Source organism: Alnus glutinosa, chromosome 8 (assembly GCF_958979055.1).
Source record: "Alnus glutinosa chromosome 8, dhAlnGlut1.1, whole genome shotgun sequence".
NCBI lineage: Eukaryota > Viridiplantae > Streptophyta > Magnoliopsida > Fagales > Betulaceae > Alnus > Alnus glutinosa.
Genome location: NC_084893.1, coordinates 22105820 through 22124377, shown reverse-complemented (window position 1 = coordinate 22124377; position 18558 = coordinate 22105820). Strand labels below are relative to the sequence as shown.

Genomic DNA, 18558 nt, shown 5'->3' with positions numbered 1-18558 from the left:
AATTACCAAAGACAATACCATTGACTCTTAAATAAAACGTAAAATTAAATTCTAACAACCCTTATAAACCAATATTTCAGTAGAGATCCATAGGTCGCCTCCTCTGCAATCAACTAGGGAAAGGACCTGCGCAATTATCGTCTCCGGCGTGGCCATCCAAACCAGCAGCAGCATCATATCAAATTAGCACCAGGCTTCGCAAAATAGACCGGAATATCCATGAAAGAAGCCCAAATCTTGGAGAGATTGTCCGCTGGTACACCCCACTAACCGAAATAAAACTACAAGAAAACATTACATCAACATCTTCATCCCAGATCAGGACAAAATAACAACCCCTTCACCTCTAAGGTACCGACGATGCCCGAAGAGAGAAGAAGACTTATTTATATACAAAAACCTAAAAACAACAAACAAACTGGGGAGGAGGGAAGCATAGTGATTCCCTCCTCCTCACCACGAAGCACTCAAACCTTGGTCTTTGCTCATAGAGTTCGAAAATCGCAAGAGCCTCTGAGAGGTAGACTTGGTGGTGGGGAGGTGTTAGGTTTTTAATTGGCCTATTTGGTGCTCAAAACAATTGTGTATGTAATTTGTGGTTGGGTAGATTTGTACTTAGGATTTGGGTTGAAAAATTTTTAAGAAAATCAAGTAAATCAAGCTTCGTTCATAGGCTTGTTTGCTGGTGTCCGGACAAAATGCTCAAGTAGTATGCATCGTCTGCTGGTTCATCTACTGATGTTTGAACGGTTGCTCAGATAGATTATTTCTTTTGTTAATCTGTTCGCTCATGTCCAACTTGAAGAAACAAAAGGTTTTGTTTGCTTTGGCCTTCGTACCTGTCCAGGCAATTTGAGAGATAGAAGCTTTGGTCTATAGTTGTGTTTGATGGTGTCCAAGCAACTCGCAGTATAAGGCAAGAAACCCTAAAGATGCCTGGATAACTCACTAACATGTCTGGACAACGCCACATAAAACCTAAATTGACTTTAGGTTTTCGATTTGATTTTCCCAAGTTTATGAAAGGACTTTGAAGGCACTATTTTAAGAAGCTAAGCAGAGATGAGTAAGGCTGATATTGAGAGATTCTATACACTAAAAGCTTAGCAATTTCATTGTGTTATAAAAGAAACATTTGAGATAAGTTGAATAAAATTTATTCTCTTGGAGTGATCAAACCACAAGTTATTCTACATAAAAAACAACCTGAATTCTACTAGTGGGTCAGTAAGGAGATAAAGAAGAAGAATTGCTCGATGAAAAGCTGCAGCTGCTGCAACAGAATGAAAGCGGAGGGTGCTTGTCTGCGTATAGATGTCTATCTAATTCATTAGAAGGGTTGTTTAGTGTATTTTGCTTGTATTATGAATTTTTCTTAGTCTTGATTTCTTGGGTTTGGCCGGCTTTGAGTGGTTTTATCTTTGATGTGTTATTTCCCACTTTGTTAACAAAATTTGTTGTGCTGATGTATGATTGTTTTATGCTTTCTTAGTGGTTTGATATCTACTTTTTATTCTGCTGCATAATTGTTGGTTGTGAGCATTGGGGTATAAATTCCGCATTTCAATTGGTATCATAGCGAGGTTCTCTCATTTTGGATTAACCTCCTAAGTGTGATCCTCGACCCTAATTGTCAATGGCTCAGTCACAGTCTTTGTTGGTACACCCTATTTTGATGGGAATAGTTATGCTTACTGGAAAGTTCACCTGAGTTTTCCTTAAATCTTTAGACGAGCATGTCTAGATGACCACTGAGAAAGGTTGGAAACAGCTAGAAACACCTCTGTATCAATGGTCCAAAGATGAGCTTTGTGAGTGTAATTGGAATAAGAAAGTCCTGAATCTATTTTCATGGTCATGTCTCCTGAGGAATTGAAGCGAATTTCTCTTTGTGAGATTGCTAAGGAGGCATGAGAAATCCTAGAGGTTACCCATGAAGGTACCAAGGCAGTGAAGAATTTCAAACTTCAGATGTTAACATCTAAGTTTGAAGAAATTGGAATGAAGGATGATGAGACGTTCAACGAACTATGCTAGTTGAATGATATTGCCAATTCTAGTTTCAAGCCTGGGAAAAAGATTCTTGACAATGAGATTGTCAAGAAAGTTTAAAGGTCTCTACTTGTAATGGCTCAAGCAAAAGTACTAGCCACATCTGCGCTATCAATCCAAAATTACTAGTCAGTTTGGAGATTGCCTAGAATCTATTAGAAAGCCCAGTTTCACCTAGTAACTAAACAATGTGAGACTTAAGGTTTCATTGATGGTGGCCTTTTTTGGTTGGTCGATGGCTCTAGGAAAGGTCCTTACCAATGAAAAATCTTTGAAAGCGGCACGTCATTGTGGCTGATTGATGTTGTTTATGTAAACGGAATGGGGAATCTGTGGACCATCTTCTACTTCATTGTGAGGTTGCTTGTGCCCTTTGGAATGTTTTCTTCCATCTATTTGGGTTGTCTTGGGCCATGCCTAGATGAGTAGTCGATTTATGTGCTTTGTTGGTAGACTGCTGGCAACACTCAGAGTGCTGCTATGTGGAAGATGGTGCCTTCATGCCTTTTGTGGTGTCTATAGAGGGAAATGTATGATATAAGTTTTGAGGACTGTGAGAAGATTTTAGAGGAAATTAAGTCTCTATTTTTTAACACATTATATATTTGGACAGCTACTTTTGTTTCTCCTTTGGTGATTAGTTATAATGATTTTCTTGTTCTTTTTGCCCATTCTAATTAGGTGGCTTCTCTTGTACCTAGGGGTGCATTGTGCTTTTAATGATAAAAAAGAAAAGGAATAAAAGTAGAACTGGTGGGTACATCCCTGAGTCCTATTTAGATGCTAATGAGTGATTCCTTGATCTATATGCAACACAGATTTTTTGGGTGATTCATTGATCTCTTGGAAATGAAAGAAACAACACACGGTTTCCATATCATCTATTGAAGCAGAGTATAGGTCTATGGCCTTTATCACTTGTGAGCTTCTTTGGCATTTTCCTTTGCTTAAGGCCGACTTGAGGCTTCCTCATACTCAGCCTGCTTTGATTTTTTGTGAAAGTCAAGCTGCCCTACATATCACTGCTATGCTAACTCTATATTTCATGAGCGCACCAAGCATATAGACCTCAATTGCCACATTGTGTGTGACGATTACTTAGGATTGATACGCACTTTGCATGTTAAGTCTAAACACAAAGTCACCGACATTCTAACTAAGCCTCTTTCTTGTTCTTCTTTTCATCAGTTGTTTTACAAGATGAATGTTATAAACCTTTACCATTCATCTTAAGGGATCGATTTAGTTGTAAATAGATGTTGAAGTTAAACTTATTAGTTAGACAATTACTGACACGTGACACGTGATGTAATGAAGATAGTTAATTAGTTAGTTGTACTTGTAAAATGATAGGATTCTTCGTATCATTTACACAGGATATTAATTGAAATCATTCATTCTCCACATTTCATTTCATCTTCTCTCTTTCTCTCTACATTCTGATTCTTGATTGTTGCACATTGCAATTCTGTTAGTCAAGGTCACGCTTGCGTTCAACATTTGTATTGTCCGCGTGCTATCATTGAATTTGAGGGTCATCCTTTTGTTATCATTCTTTACGAGGATAACACGGCATTGAATCTGAGAAAGGTATCCACCAGATCCAATCCTATCTCTGTCACTCGGTGTGTGTGTGTGTGTGTGTGTGTGTGTGTGCCTTTTATTATCATTCTTTACGAGGATAACACGGCATTGAAGCTGAGAAAGGTATCCACCAGATCCAATCCTATCTCTGTCACTCGGTGTGTGTGTGTGTGTGTGTTCTTTACGAGGATAACACGGCATTGAAGCTGAGAAAGGTATCCACCAGATCCAATCCTATCTCTGTCACTCGGTGTGTGTGTGTGTGTGTGTGTGTGTGTGTGTGTGTGTGTGTGTGTGTGTGTGTGTGTGTGTGTGTGTGTGTGTGTGTGTGTGTGTGTGTGTGTGTGTGTGTGTGTGTGTGTGTGTGTGTGTGTGTGTGTGTTTGCTTGAGGACCCAAGGATAGGCCTTGATATTAAGTTGAAATCCAAATAAGCTTTACTCGGCTCAAATTTCAGCTGCCTATCACTTGGACTCATAAACAGTTCACCCAATAAAGAACAAGCAAGGGTCTTATGTTCCACCTACTCATATACCAACAGAGTAAGGCACCACATTTTTATCTTATTATTATTCTATAATGTTGAAGTGACAGTCTCAACTACCTTTTTATTTTTATTTTTTTAACAATGCAATAAATCTTATTGAGACAGCTGAAGCGGACATGGAAGGCTTCAAAGCACAACTGCACCACATCCACAGTGCATGCATCAGTCCGGCCCCAAGAATGCTTGAACCGTGACGTTTCTGGAAGGATAGGAGTGTTTGTTACGAAACACCCATTCCCCATCTTTATTTCTACTTTTTTTAAAAACAATCAACTTCAAAAAAATTTTACTTTTTTCACTTTTTATATCACATTAATATTTTTTTTATTATTATTCAAATAAAAAGAAATCACTACAATACAAAACTTTTTCACTTTTTCATAAAAATTATTTCTACTTTATATCACATAAATAACTTCTTACAATTACTCAAAAAAAAAAAAAAAAAAAAAAAAGATCAACTCAACAATCTTTACCAAACACCACCGACATTACTTCATTGGCAATTTTTCCACATCGATCCAACTAGTTGAGGTCCAAGAATTGCAAGTGCCAAAAGATATTAAAGATCCATCACTTTCATCAGGATGACTTTCCTAGTCCCAATTTATTGCCACCGGGAGAATTCGATATGAAATTAAGAATTCGATGTGTTTTTTCTATGATGTTATTGATAGCAAAATCTCGCACCAAGAAGTTGAGCAATGCAACTTGCTTGGTGATGTCTTTTCAGTGACTTTAGGGAGCACCATAGCATTGATAGTTTTGTGGTTTCAAACTTTTAGGAGTGGCGGAATTAGGTAAGACTTTAAGGAACTAATATTGTCCCCTCAAAATTTTAAAATTACTTTAAAAAATTTTATGCTTTTTATGTAATATCCCCTCCAAAAGTAACAAACGTATCTTCAAAATATTAAAATTATCTCTAAATTATCTCTCCCACACTTTAATGTCTATTTCCGCCTCTGGTTTTAGTGATTAAAGTAATTTAATGATGATTATAAATGTATTTAGTCGGAAGAGAAGGAACAATATATACAAGAGGTCATGTTTACCATGTGGAATCAATTATGCTCATGGAAATAAATTTATCAAGGACCACTCACAAGTTTCAAAGAAGAAATTGCCTGAAAGTCTTCATGATCATGGCTATTCTACTTTCTACAACTCTGCGCACGATGTCCTTAAGCCAGGTAAAGTCTTGCTAGATGAAGAAAATATGGTTGTACAAGTTAGTGACTCGGGTTCTCAATTCTTTTTCCTTTCTCTATATATATATATATATATATATATATGTGTGTGTGTGTGTATAGTCTCACTTGATCTTGCATTAATCCCCTTTACCTCAACCAACATACAATTCTCATGGAGTAAACTTGTTTCCTATTCCCTCTTTGTGTGTCACCTCTGATCATGTTTCAATTTTACATGGCAAGCTTAGTTATTGCAACTGTTCCCAACCTTGCCACCGATCAATCTGCTCTTCTTGCCTTAAAAGCTCAAATTTCTTATGACCCGCACAATGTTTTGACAAACAACTGGTCTACCAACTTCTCTATTTGCAACTGGATCGGTATCACTTGTGGTTCTCGCCATCATCGAGTCATCGCAGTAAACCTTTCTTACATGGATCTTATAGGCACTATTCCTCCACACGTGGGAAACCTTTCATTTCTTTTTAGTCTAAACATTGAAAACAACAGTTTTCATGGCTCTATTCCCAACGAGTTGTCTCATTTTCATCGATTGCAACACTTATCCTTCGGATTCAATAACTTCAGTGGAAAAATCCCTTCATGGATGGGGCTGTTGTCCAATCTTCAAGATTTGTCTCTATATGGTAACAGATTCTCGGGGACTATTCCACCATCTCTATCCAACATGTCTTTGTTGCAAATAATTGATTTTAGTTATAACCAACTTTCGGGCTCCATTCCATCCTCAATCTTCAACATATACAGCTTGCAAGAAATTGATCTCGAAGACAACATGTTTTCTGGTCTGATGCCGTCCATTATTTCCAACATTTCATCATTGAAAGTCATTTACCTAGGAGCTAATAAGCTTTATGGTACAATTCCACCCACTTTGTTCAAGTGCAAACAACTGCAATATTTATCATTGGCGAATAATGATTTCATTGGAAGTGTACCTTTGGAAATTGGAGACTTAACCATGCTCACAAAGTTATACCTTCACAACAACATCTTTGGAGGTATGTTTAGTATTGTTTTAGTTTTTAGTCACTTGCAAGTTTGAGTATTTGTTTTCAAACGGTAACTATTTTGTAGGTACTATTCCACCCACTTTGTTCAAGTGCAAACAACTGCAATATTTATCATTGGCGAATAATGATTTCATTGGAAGTGTACCTTTGGAAATTGGGGACTTAACCGTGCTCACAGATTTATACCTTAACAACATCTTTGGAGGTATGTTTTGTATTCTTTTAGTTTTTAGTCACTTGCAAGTTTTAGTATTTGTTTTCAAACGGTAACTGTTTTGTAGGTACTATTCCACCACTTTGTTCAAGTGCAAACAACTGCAAATGTTATCTTTGTCGAATAATAAATTTACAGGAAGAGTACCTCAAGGAATTGGAAACTTAACCATGCTCATAGCATTAGGCCTTTCCCACAACAACTTTGGAGGTATGTTTTGATTGATTATATGGATGACATCATTGACTTTTTCTTGCCTCAAATTGGGGTTCCGTTCAATTAAAAGTACAAAATAATTTGTCCACAACTTATAAGGAAACAAAAGGATTTAAGGAACTCTGTGGAAAAAAGAAAGAAAGAAAATTCTTGCGAATTGCAATCTATTGGTTATTGCTACTAGATTCTTAATGACCCTCTTCCTAACTTCTGAGTGACAGATCGATGATCGATCTAGTATATCGGTTGAGCTTTTCTTAATGCGTCTGCTTGTAAACACATACGAATCAGTGTAGCAAAATCAAGACGATTCCAATAACGATGCGGAAATAAAGTCAACAAAAGACGGCTATGTTTTTTTATGTGTTTTAAATGATTTCTTCTTTTTTGTTTGTTTTTCAAAAAGTATTCTGATAGGATATGAAGGTAAAAATATTTGCATGATCAATATGAGTTGCAAAAATCATATACCTCACCAAAAAAATTGTGAGTCACCCTCATCATATTGTAGTTGATATTTGATTAGTTTAAGAGAAATTGTGATCTTAAGGCTATATATGTACTTAAGGATTTACACTTATAAAAACCAGAGAAAGGAAATACACATTAGGGCTCATTGAATACACAATATATTACCAGTTGCCATGCATAGGCCACCCTGGCCTATAAGGTGGATGCTCGGCCAGGCCCATGAGGTGGATGTTCAGCTAGACCCATGAGCTAGGTGTTGCTTGCGAGCCACCCCCAGCCAGCTCTGGGGTAGGCTTCGAGCCACCCCTGATGGGATCGGGGGTGGCTTGCAAGCCACCCCCTTCCCCCCACCCTTTTTTTTTTCATTTTTATTTTATTTTTTTAAAATAAGTTTTTAATTTTTAGGTATTTTACATTTTTTTTTTATTAAGAGTGACACATGCCATCATTCTACATACTGGTGCTGACGTAATACACTAACGAAATCCGTCAAGTGTTTCGATGAAATTTGACTACAAAGACTAAATTGTTATTTTGGCCTGTCCCGAGGACTTCTGAATTATTTTTTATACCGCAATGAGTGATTTATAGTTTAAACCAACCACATGGGCGCATTTTACATTTATTACTATTTATTAATTAGCTCTTAATTTGAAGTTTTTGTTAGTTTATTACACTTGTTCACTTGTATGCACGATTCATTTAAAGCACATTTTTTTTTTTTTTTTGAATAATAACGCATGGTTGTTCATATTGTGCCAGGTGCAATACCAAGTGAAATTGGTAATCTACAAATCATTGAGATCTTTGATATCGGTTTCAACAACTTTACTGGTCCAATTCCATCTGAGATGTTTAACATCTCAACAGTACAAGTAATTTCAATGGTTTGCAATAACTTTTCAGGCCATCTTCCATCAAATGTAGGCTTCTTCCTTCCAAATCTCCAACAACTTTTTCTTTGGGAAAATCAACTAAGTGGAACAATACCTAGCTCTATCTCTAATGCTTCACAACTCACTCTCTTAGACTTGAGCAACAACTCATTCTCAGGCTTAATTCCTAAAGCACTTGGTAATTTAAGGTTCCTTGAGTGGCTCAACGTAGCAAACAATAATTTGACCATTGAATCTTCTACTCCAGAGTTCAACTTTTTCTCTTCTCTGTCAAATTTGACATATCTAAAACAGTTAGATTTGTCAAGTAATCTACTGAATAACATCCTTTCCGATTCCATTGGAAATCTCCCAACTTCTCTTGAAGGACTTTACATAGATCATTGCAATATTAAGGGCAACATTCCTAGAGATATAGGCAATTTAAGCAACTTGATAACTTTGTCTCTACGGTTCAATGAATTGGCTGGACCTATTCCAACTACTGTGGGAAGATTGCACAAGCTTCAAGGATTGAGAGTTGATAATAATAGACTAGAAGGTCTCATCCCATTTGATCTTTGTCATTTAGAGAGCTTGGTTGAGTTGTTCTTAGGTCATAATGAGCTTTCTGGACCTATTCCTACATGTGTAAGTAATCTGACTTCTCTAAGATATCTTTACTTACACTTCAACGAATTAACTTCTACGATTCCCTTGAGTTTGTGGAGCCTCTCTTATATCTTAATGGTCGACTTGTCATCAAATTCTCTAAATGGCTCTCTCTCATTAAAGATTAGAAATTTGAAGGTGTTGACAGTATTAAAGTTATCAAGAAATCAACTATCTGGTGATATCCCAACAACAATTGGTGACCTCAAAGATATAGTTAATCTTTCATTGGCGGACAATAGATTAGAAGGCTCAATTCCTGAATCTTTTAGTGAACTGATAAGTTTGGAATTCTTGGATCTTTCCAGTAACAATTTATCTGGAGAGATTCCTAAGTCCTTAGAAGGACTTTCACAACTCAAATATCTAAATGTCTCTTCAAATAGACTGCAAGGAAAAATTCCTGTAGGAGGACCATTTGTACACTTCTTTGCTGCATCATTTATGTCAAATGATGGACTTTGTGGTGCTCCCCGACTGCAAGTTCCCCCATGTAAAGAAGGTGTTTCTCGACCCAAAAATACCGCAGCAGCATCTATACTAAAGTATGTATTACCAACAATTGGGTTAACAATGCTTGTAGTTGCTTTTGTATTAGAATGGACAAGACGCCAAAAAAGGAATGCAAAACTTCTGGTGGAGACAAACTCATCACAACTAGTGACATGGAAAAGAATTTCCCAACAAGAAATTTTTCAAGCAACAGAAGGGTTCAATGCAAGCAACTTACTTGGTCAAGGGAGCGTTGGATCAGTATACCAAGGGACCCTTTCAGATGGTATGATTGTTGCAATAAAAGTTTTCAACTTGGTAGTAGAAGGGGCATTCAAAAGTTTTGATACTGAGTGTGGGGTACAACGCAACATTCGTCATCGGAATCTTGTTAAAATCATCAGCACATGTAGTAACAATGACTTCAAAGCTTTTGTATTGGAATACATGCCTAATGGGAGCCTACAGAAATGGTTGTATTCTCAAGACTGTTGTTTGAGTATCTTACAAAGACTAAATATAATGATCGATGTCGCATCAGCACTAGAATACCTTCATGATGGTTATTCAACACCTATTGTTCATTGTGATCTGAAGCCCAGCAATATCTTATTAGATGAAGATATGGTCTCACATGTTGCTGATTTTGGAATTGTCAAACTGTTAGGCGATGGAGATTCTATGATGCGAACCATGACTCTCGCTACTATTGGGTATATGGCACCAGGTGATATTTTTAGCCTACAACTAGAACTTGCATTTTTATCATTATACTCATTTATACACAGAGAACTATAGTTTTTTGGTAGAATATTGATTTTAACACTTTATATCTTTGGAATATATAATTATGTTCTCATGATTAATTGTTATGTTACATGTAGAGTATGGATCGGAAGGAATTGTTTCAACAAGTGGCGATATGTATAGTTATGGTATTTTGCTTATGGAAACTTTCACAAGAAAGAAACCTACAGATGACATGTTTGGTGGAGAAATGAGCTTGAAGCGTTGGGTAGAGGAATCTTTACCCCTTTCAGTAACTAACGTTGTTGATGCCTATTTGTTGAAAACTGAAAGAGATTATGCTTCTATGGAGAATTGTATGTCATCCATAATGAGATTGGCGTTGCAGTGTTGTGATGAGTTACATGAGCAGAGGATTAATGCAAAAAGGATTTTAATCACACTCAACAAGATCAAATTGAATTTTCTACAAGATATTGATGGAAGCTAATATGAGAACATCAAGTTTGTTTATACCTCTTTCATGTTTGTACGTGCTTTTGAAATAATATTATATTTGTAAGACTCCACTAAAGACATTTGTTTATAATTGGTAGAGTTAATGATTGTAGTGATCACCTATAATTAGCCGCTAATGGGTGTTCTAAGTTAGTCTCAAAGTGTTGTAGGTAGCAAAATCTCTATTTTTGGTATCGGGACACAAATGAAAGCAATTGTGGGATTGTAATTTATTATTATTATTATTATTATTATTATTATTATTATTATTATTATTATTATTTAAGTACATTGAACAAGAAACAAGCAGCTAACAAGCTTAGTGCAAAAATAAACAATAAAGCAACTAACAACTTAATAATTTAATAGGATGTGGGTCTTTTTCACTTACAATAGAGATTGAGGGAGGGGGAGGAGGAGTAGTGGGAATGCGTCCAGAAAAAGATCTAGTTGTGGCCCAATGTGCCACTGAGTGGGCACAGAAGTTTACACTTCTATTGACTTTTCTAGCACTACAGGAAATGGAGACTGGAAGAGAGTCAATGATATCGTAAATAACAGATGAGATGCGCCAATCAAGAGGATTCTGGGGATGTTGCAGTGATAGAATAACCACTTGAGAGTCACTCTCAATGATTAATTTCTCAAGATTAAGAGAAGTAGCAAGAGAAACGGCTAGACGCCCAGCTAAGGCTTTGCTATAATTTGGCAAACAAGGAGAACTAATTTGGGAGATCATACTAATGATATGACCCGGTGATTTTGACAAACCGCTGCTTGTGCTGGAAAAGAATCCCAGATTGCTGTGTGAAAATTGATTTTGTAGCCAAGACTTGTAGGAGGTAGCTAGAGTTCCACTAGAGCTGGGACTTGATGCCAAGCAATGAAGCGCTCCATAGAAATCTTGTTGATATACTGAGAGACTTGAACATCATCAAAGGAGAGAGCATCATGAAAGGCTTTATTTCGGTAATGCCACATAAGATTACACGACACAACTGCAAATATTTGAAACCTGAGGTGATCAATTATAGGAATCCCTAGAGCTGTTGGGGAGATAATCAGCTTGACCCATTCTACCATATTAGAGAAATTAAGAGCCATAGAATCCAAGGGCCAAAAGGAGTTGTGCCATACTACCCTGGGCAAATGTGCAGTTGAAGAATAAATGGTGGGATTGTAATTTTTGTGCTCGTTATAGATGTATCATTTAATCATTGTATGTAGATATTACCCCAATACCGCACTGGGCAGCTAGAGCACTCATTTTTAGTTCCTAGAATAAACTCATGCCAAGCATGTCACCAATTGCATCATTCTATAAAAATTCATTGATTTAGATTAATTAAGGACATAAATCTGGCGAGAATATTCCATCACTAGCTATGATCCAAAAAGAAAATGGTTTCATAAGGCAATGGAGAAATGAATCATTCGAGGAATTGAAATAGTAACGACCACAACAAGAAAAGACTCAGTAATAATTTTCTTGCCTTTCCACTCGAAGCCCTTGTCGATGGAGGTCTCTCATGGCCTTAATTAAACCTCATATCTTCAGTGTAGGTGCTTAAGTTCTATGATCATGTCTAGAACGACCATTTGCCCTTTGATCATGCTTACAACCTCAGACATGGTAGGCCTAAGTGATGTGTTGAATCTTATTTAATAAGGTAGATCGGAGTTGTAAATGAAGTTTTACCTATGTTTTATTTTTATTTAAAAAATAAAAATAATTATTGGTATAGCATATATTACCCTATGCCAATAATAGCTTATCCCCTTCAGTAATACAACATGCATGATGGCTGATGCATGTGTTTTTTCTATGATGTTATTGATGGCAAAATCTCGCATCAAGAAGTTGAGCAATGCAACTTGCTTTGTGTTGTCTTATAATTAGTGACTTTAGGGAGCACCATAGAATTGATAGTTCCGTGGTTTCAAACTTTTAGGAGTGGCGGAATTAGGTAAAATTCATAGTCTTCATTACCAATTTTTCCACATTGATCCAAATGGTAAAGGTAAAGTGGATTAATTAGTGCAATCAAGTTCAAGTGAGACTATATATATTAGTTAATTATGACTTAGGTAATTTCATTACGACATGGAAAGGCTTCGAAGCAAAACTGTGTTTTTGGAAGGACATTACTTCATAGTCTTCATTGCCAATTTTTCCACATTGATCCAAATGGTCAAGGTAAAGGGGATTAGTGCGATCGAGTTCAAAAGTAATTCAATGATGATTATAAATGTATTTAGTCGGAGAGGTCATGTTTACCATGTGGAATCAATTATGCTCATGGAAATAAATGTATCAAGGATCACTCACAATTTTCAAAGAAGAAATTGCCTGAAATTTTGTGATCATGATCGACATCCTTTTTCTTTTTTGATGGTGGGATCTTCTTTTATATATATATATATATATACACGAGCTTGTTTGCCAAATGGTTGTAATTGTGGATGTAGAAGAGAAGTGCTACACATCTCAAATTTTTTTTTCCAAAATTTAGTTCTCAAATGATTTGTCACAATCTCATGTGATCTATCATTTTGAAAAATGTGTTATCATCTCATAGGATGATGACATATCATTTGGGAATTACTTTTGGGGATAAAAATTTGGAAAGGAGAGCATTTCCCATTGTGGAATATTTGTTTGAATAATAGTAAAAAGTTATTGATGTGATATAAAATATAAAAAAAGTTTAGAATTGTTTTATAGAAAAATGAAAATGTTTTGTTTTGTAGTGAATTTTTTTATTTAGATAATAATAAAAAATTATTGATATGAAATAAAAAGAGAAAAAATAAAAATGTTTTTTATTTGACTTTCTTGGGATAAGTGAAAAAAAATGGAAGGAGGTGATAGTTGTTTGCCAAACAAGCTCTAGTCTCACTTGAACTCGATCACACTAATCCCCTTTAATTACCTTGACCATTTGGATCGATGTGGAAAAATTGGCAATGAAGACTATGAAGTAATGTCCTTCCAAAAACACAGTTTTGCTATGAAGCCTTTCCATGTCGTAATGAAATTACGTAAGTCAGAATTAACTAATATATATATATATTAGTGCGAGTTCATGATCATGGCAATTCTTCTTTCATATATATTGTCTCACTTGAACTTGATCGTATTAATCCCCTTTATGTTGACCATTTGGATCGATGTGGAAAAATTGGCAATGAAGACTATGAAGTAATGTCCTTCCAAAAACGTGTTACAGTTCGATCATGCATTCTTGCGGACTGATCATGATGCATGCACTCTGTTACAGTTCGATCAATCATAATGAATATATGCACTGTGCTGCATATATTCATTACATCAAAGTTCTATATAACTCAGTAATGGAAAAAACTAAACAACAATATAAATCATCACATAACACGCAAACCTAACATAAACATCTGTTTTGTTAAAAATTTTACACCATCTCCTAACATATCTTAAACACCGGCTATACAGAAGTGCCACAAGTGGTACAAAGATAAATATATCTCTAAACATTAAAAAAATGATGTACAACCTATAAGATAGGTTAAAACATTAGCCTAACCAAAATACACTTCATTCATAGAAGTCCAAGGCGATTAGATCCTTATCAACATTCTCATCACCTGAAATATCAAGATATATGCGATTGTGGGGTTGTCACAATGACATTGACGGATATTTGTAATACCCCGAGAACAAATACACTTATTTATTTAATAATCATGATTTATAATTTTTTTATATATATATATAAAAAGAGGTATTCCAATAAAATGCTATAAATTAGATTTACTTAAAACCTTTGTACGTTTTTAGTCCCCTCTTGCAAAACCATATAAAGCTATCTTTGTCCACAAAAAAATGCCATTTCGCCAAATTTTTTTAAGCCAGCAGCCCATAGAGCCATAGAGGAGAGAGAGGGAGGCTTTAAAGATAGAAAAAGTGATTTTGGTGTGCCTTCCTCAAGAGAATGTAACCCCTAAACCTCAATCTCATTTTAATCTGTATTAGCATATTATTGGATAAGAATGGCTATAGAACTATATATAATGCTTATAGTATTAACGTATTGATTGAGTGATTAAATTTACCTCTCTTTTTATTTGCTTAAACTTTTAAAATAAAGTTGCAGTCTGTCACATACAAATAGACTGACTTTCATCAGCTCCCTTAATTATTTTACAAAAACGACATCTAGTACATAGTTTTACAGTGTCTTTCTCTCATTCTCTCATTTTTCAAAATTACCATTGAATCTGTAGGTCCGTAGGTAAGAACTATATATATAAACCTCACAAAGTCAATGATAATTTTGAAAATTGAAAAGACGGGAGCAGAACCAAGAAATGAAATGAATCGTTTCTCTTTTATACAGCAGGGATCGAAAGGAAAAATACATAGTTATACAACACATACAATAAAACTGCAATTTCCCCAAGCCATGAGTGACACAGAACCAATTTATTCTTCGCCCTTCCTCTTCATGACGATAAGCTACGTAATACTATCATATGTTCAACAAATTCATTATTGAAACCAGATGTTTCTTTTTCATGGGCAATTAATGGCGGGGCGACCTGGGCGGGTCGTTGATAGGAGGATGACAACTCGGACGTATTTGACGCGGTTCACTTACAGGCAAGCATTCCGAGTCTGGTGCTTTAACACAGCAGTCTATGGAGACAAAAATTACAAGAACTCAAGAGATAATAGTTACAAACATTCAAGAAACAAAAATTACAAGCACTCAAAAGATGAGTTACAAGATGATAAATTAGATTTATTATTGTTAATGTAAAAGTAGAAGAGACTTGCAAGATTCAGACTCTTTCTCTATAAATATAGTATTGTGTAGAATCAAATAAATCAAGGGAAAATGTAGCTAAAGAAAAGGCTTTAATTTGTGGATGTAAGTCATAGGCCAAACCACCTTAATTCTCTCTATCTCTCTTTTTTGTTCTCATCTTTGTCCTAAATTATGTGATCTTACATAGCTAGTATTGCTTGATTGAAGAGGATCCCTCACAATTTTTTTTAAAATTGTAAATTCTCAAATTATGTAAATTTAGGTCATTTCATGCATCGAACGGCATGAAAAATGCTACAAATTAAAAATGTGACACGTTAACAATGAGAATTGAGTATATTTTTATCAGGTTCTTATACTTTATGTCATATAAAAGCTTTGAGCAAAAACTGTCTTTTGGTTTAATAAAAAAAGAAGTGTCTCTTCAAAAGTGAAGAAAAAGCCTTTTAAAATGATTTTTTTCTTTTTGTGCCTCGATAATGTCATATCTTCAATATGTAGTATTTTTTACGCCATTCGATGTAAAAAATAGCCGAAATTCACATAATTTAATAATCTAATTTTTTTTTGAAATTGTAGAAGATCCAAATCGACTTTGCCATGTGTATAGCATAAAATATTTGATCTACATGATAAATCCAAAATCATCATCATATATATACCTGGTACTGGTTAGTCTAGCTTTTCTGTTTAAATTTTCTTTTAACATTTCTCACGTTATTGAATATCATAAAATTTGTACGTTATAGATATGATTAATCCTGCACCCTCTTGCTCAGTTTTCCGAAGTATTATATCTATTTAAGATATAACGTATTAGATTAATTGCCTAAAATTTCCAATCATATCATATTAATTAGTTGATTCTAGTACGATCAATAATATATATCTAATCAACAAAGATTGCGAAAAGTTAAAATATTGCTGAAATGAATGACCAAATTAATAATAATTAAATAGAAGCACGAAGCATTCCCATTGAATCTCTTATTATTTTTTTTCATTAGGATCAAGAACGGAAAAGATCAAGATCTACCTAGTAACATTTTCCTTATTTAATTAGAAAAAACAAAATAAAGAAATAATAATAATGAAGCATAGTTTCATTGTGTATGTAAAGAACACAATGGAATTCGTAGTCTCACCGCCGGTATTAACAAATATTGGTCGAGCTTTTATGTGGGAAGGAAGAAAGAATATGGAAGCCAAAAGAATGCATGCTATAAAAAAGGTCTTCATATTGGAGAGGAGAGTAGAATCTGTTTGCTTTATGCTTTATCCCCACTTACCTACACCTACTATTATTTATAGTGCATTAAATAATACATTAACTCTGGAGATGAATTCTGGGTGTGTGAAAGAGAGAGATTCTAATTTGACCGTTTCAAATATTAGAATGAGTAAACTAAAAACAACACAAGAATTATTGAAAATGGGAAATGCTCATAATATTCGTGGTGCACAACAAGTGCCCTTTTCATTGTGCCTTGTGGTAGTGCATTTGTGCACATGAGCACATGTATCATTCCCCATTGAAAATATGCTGAATTGGAAATAATGCATGAAGAGAAAGTTCCACACAAAAAGGAGATTAAAATTAAAGGATAAAGGAAAAAGAATCAATATAATAAGACTTACTAACTTTGGGATAGTCCATAAATTGAGGGTTAAATACACTTTACCTCTCAAAGTTGTCACCCATTTTAAATTCGGCTACCAAAGTTTAAAAATTTGTAATGTGCCGCCAAAGTTTTCAAAATTGTCAATTTTGTCATTCCGTCTGGCTTATCCGTCAAACCAGACAGAATTTTGAACACGTGCGTGTCATGTGACTTTTTTTTATGCAAATTTATCCGTTTTACCCTCACTCCAAAACGTCGTTGTTTTGCCTTTAGGGGGGTGAATTGAAAATTCAGGAAACTTTGTGGGAGCAAATTGCAAGTTTTTAAATATTGACTAACTAAAAAAAAAAAAAAAAACTAAAAAATTATGTTTAACAAAGATATACACATTGACTAACAATAATTATATATTTTCAAATTGGAAGAGCCATAAATAACATCCAACAATAAATTTATTACCGACAAAAGTTCAATTATAAACTATAATTATAAATCAGTCCCTGAACACGTTTTTCGTCCACTAAGTTAACAGATTCTGTTAATTAACCACGTCACACCCAATAGGAAGCCGACATGTGTCCATTAAAATAAAAAATTATAAAATATAATAAAAACAAAAATATTTGTTTTTTTAAAAAAAAAAAAAAAAAATTAAAAGGAGAAGAAAATATTGAAAGGGTGGCTGCCAAACCCAAAGGTATTTAGGGGTGGCCCGAAGGCCACCCTTAGCCCCTGGTGGTGGCACGCGGCTACCCCTGGCAACTGGGGGTGGCCGCGGGCTCCCCCAAGGGCTGGGGGTGGCCTTCGGGCCACCCCTAGGGTCTTTCGAAGGCCACCCCTTTAGAATTTTCTTTTTTAAAAAAACAAATATTTTAAAAAATAAGTTTTCAGAATTTTTAATTGACCCCCTAAAGGACAAAACGACGACATTTGAAGTGAGGTAAAACAGAAAAATTTGCATAAAAAAAGTCAAGCGACACGAACGTGTTCAATATTCTGTTTGGTTTGATGGATAAGCATACGGAATGGCAATATTGACAATGTTGAAAACTTTGGGTGTAACGATCCAAGAAAAAACGCTAGCCACATCTACGCTATCACCCCAAAAGGACTAGTCAATTTGGAGCTTTCCTAGAATTCCTTATAAAGCCCAGTTTCACCTAGTAACTAGGCAATGTGGGACTTAGCACCCATGAGTATCTTTATAAACTACTCACTCTATGTGAGTTATTCATCTCTTCTCAATATGGGATCAGGGTGTTACAAACTCCCCTCCTTAAACTTTTGACGTCCTCATCAGGTCCAAGTCATGCAATGCTTCAATAACACATGGCTTGGCGTTACTAAGTGGCTCTGATACCATTTGTAATGACCTAGGGAAAAGCGCTAGCCACATCTGCGCTATCACCCCAAAAGGACTAATCAATTTGGAGCTTTCCTAGAATATTTTATAAAGCCCAGTTTCACCTAGTAACAAGGCAATGTGTAACTTAGCACCCATGAATATCTTTATAAACTACTCACTCTATGTGAG

At 35.3% G+C, this 18558-nt stretch overlaps 2 protein-coding genes across 2 annotated transcripts; both read left to right on the top strand.

The window, feature by feature from the left end:
- Nucleotides 1-5610: 5610 nt before the first annotated feature.
- Nucleotides 5611-7558, top strand: LOC133876216 (receptor-like protein 34). The gene is made up of 4 exons (XM_062314501.1): nucleotides 5611-6397; nucleotides 6474-6614; nucleotides 6762-6833; nucleotides 7479-7558. The coding sequence occupies exons 1-4, from the start codon at nucleotides 5611-5613 to the stop codon at nucleotides 7556-7558; spliced, it is 1080 nt and encodes a 359-aa protein (XP_062170485.1).
- Nucleotides 7559-8050: 492 nt separating this feature from the next.
- LOC133876214 (probable LRR receptor-like serine/threonine-protein kinase At3g47570) lies at nucleotides 8051-10586 on the top strand. Its single transcript, XM_062314500.1, has 2 exons — nucleotides 8051-10076; nucleotides 10234-10586. Exons 1-2 carry the CDS (start codon nucleotides 8051-8053, stop codon nucleotides 10584-10586), a joined length of 2379 nt encoding a protein of 792 aa, XP_062170484.1.
- The last annotated feature ends 7972 nt before the right edge of the window (nucleotides 10587-18558 follow it).

Excerpts from the sequence above, each read along its gene's own strand:
- LOC133876216 (XM_062314501.1), top strand. The coding sequence starts at position 5,611 with ATGGCAAGCTTAGTTATTGCAACTGTTCCCAACCTTGCCACCGATCAA. Across the intron at positions 6,615-6,761 it reads CCTTAACAACATCTTTGGAG|GAAGAGTACCTCAAGGAATT; the intron begins GTATGTTTTGTA and ends ATAAATTTACAG. Across the intron at positions 6,834-7,478 it reads TTCCCACAACAACTTTGGAG|TTGCCATGCATAGGCCACCC; the intron begins GTATGTTTTGAT and ends ATATATTACCAG.
- LOC133876214 (XM_062314500.1), top strand. The coding sequence starts at position 8,051 with ATGGTTGTTCATATTGTGCCAGGTGCAATACCAAGTGAAATTGGTAAT. Across the intron at positions 10,077-10,233 it reads TATTGGGTATATGGCACCAG|AGTATGGATCGGAAGGAATT; the intron begins GTGATATTTTTA and ends TGTTACATGTAG.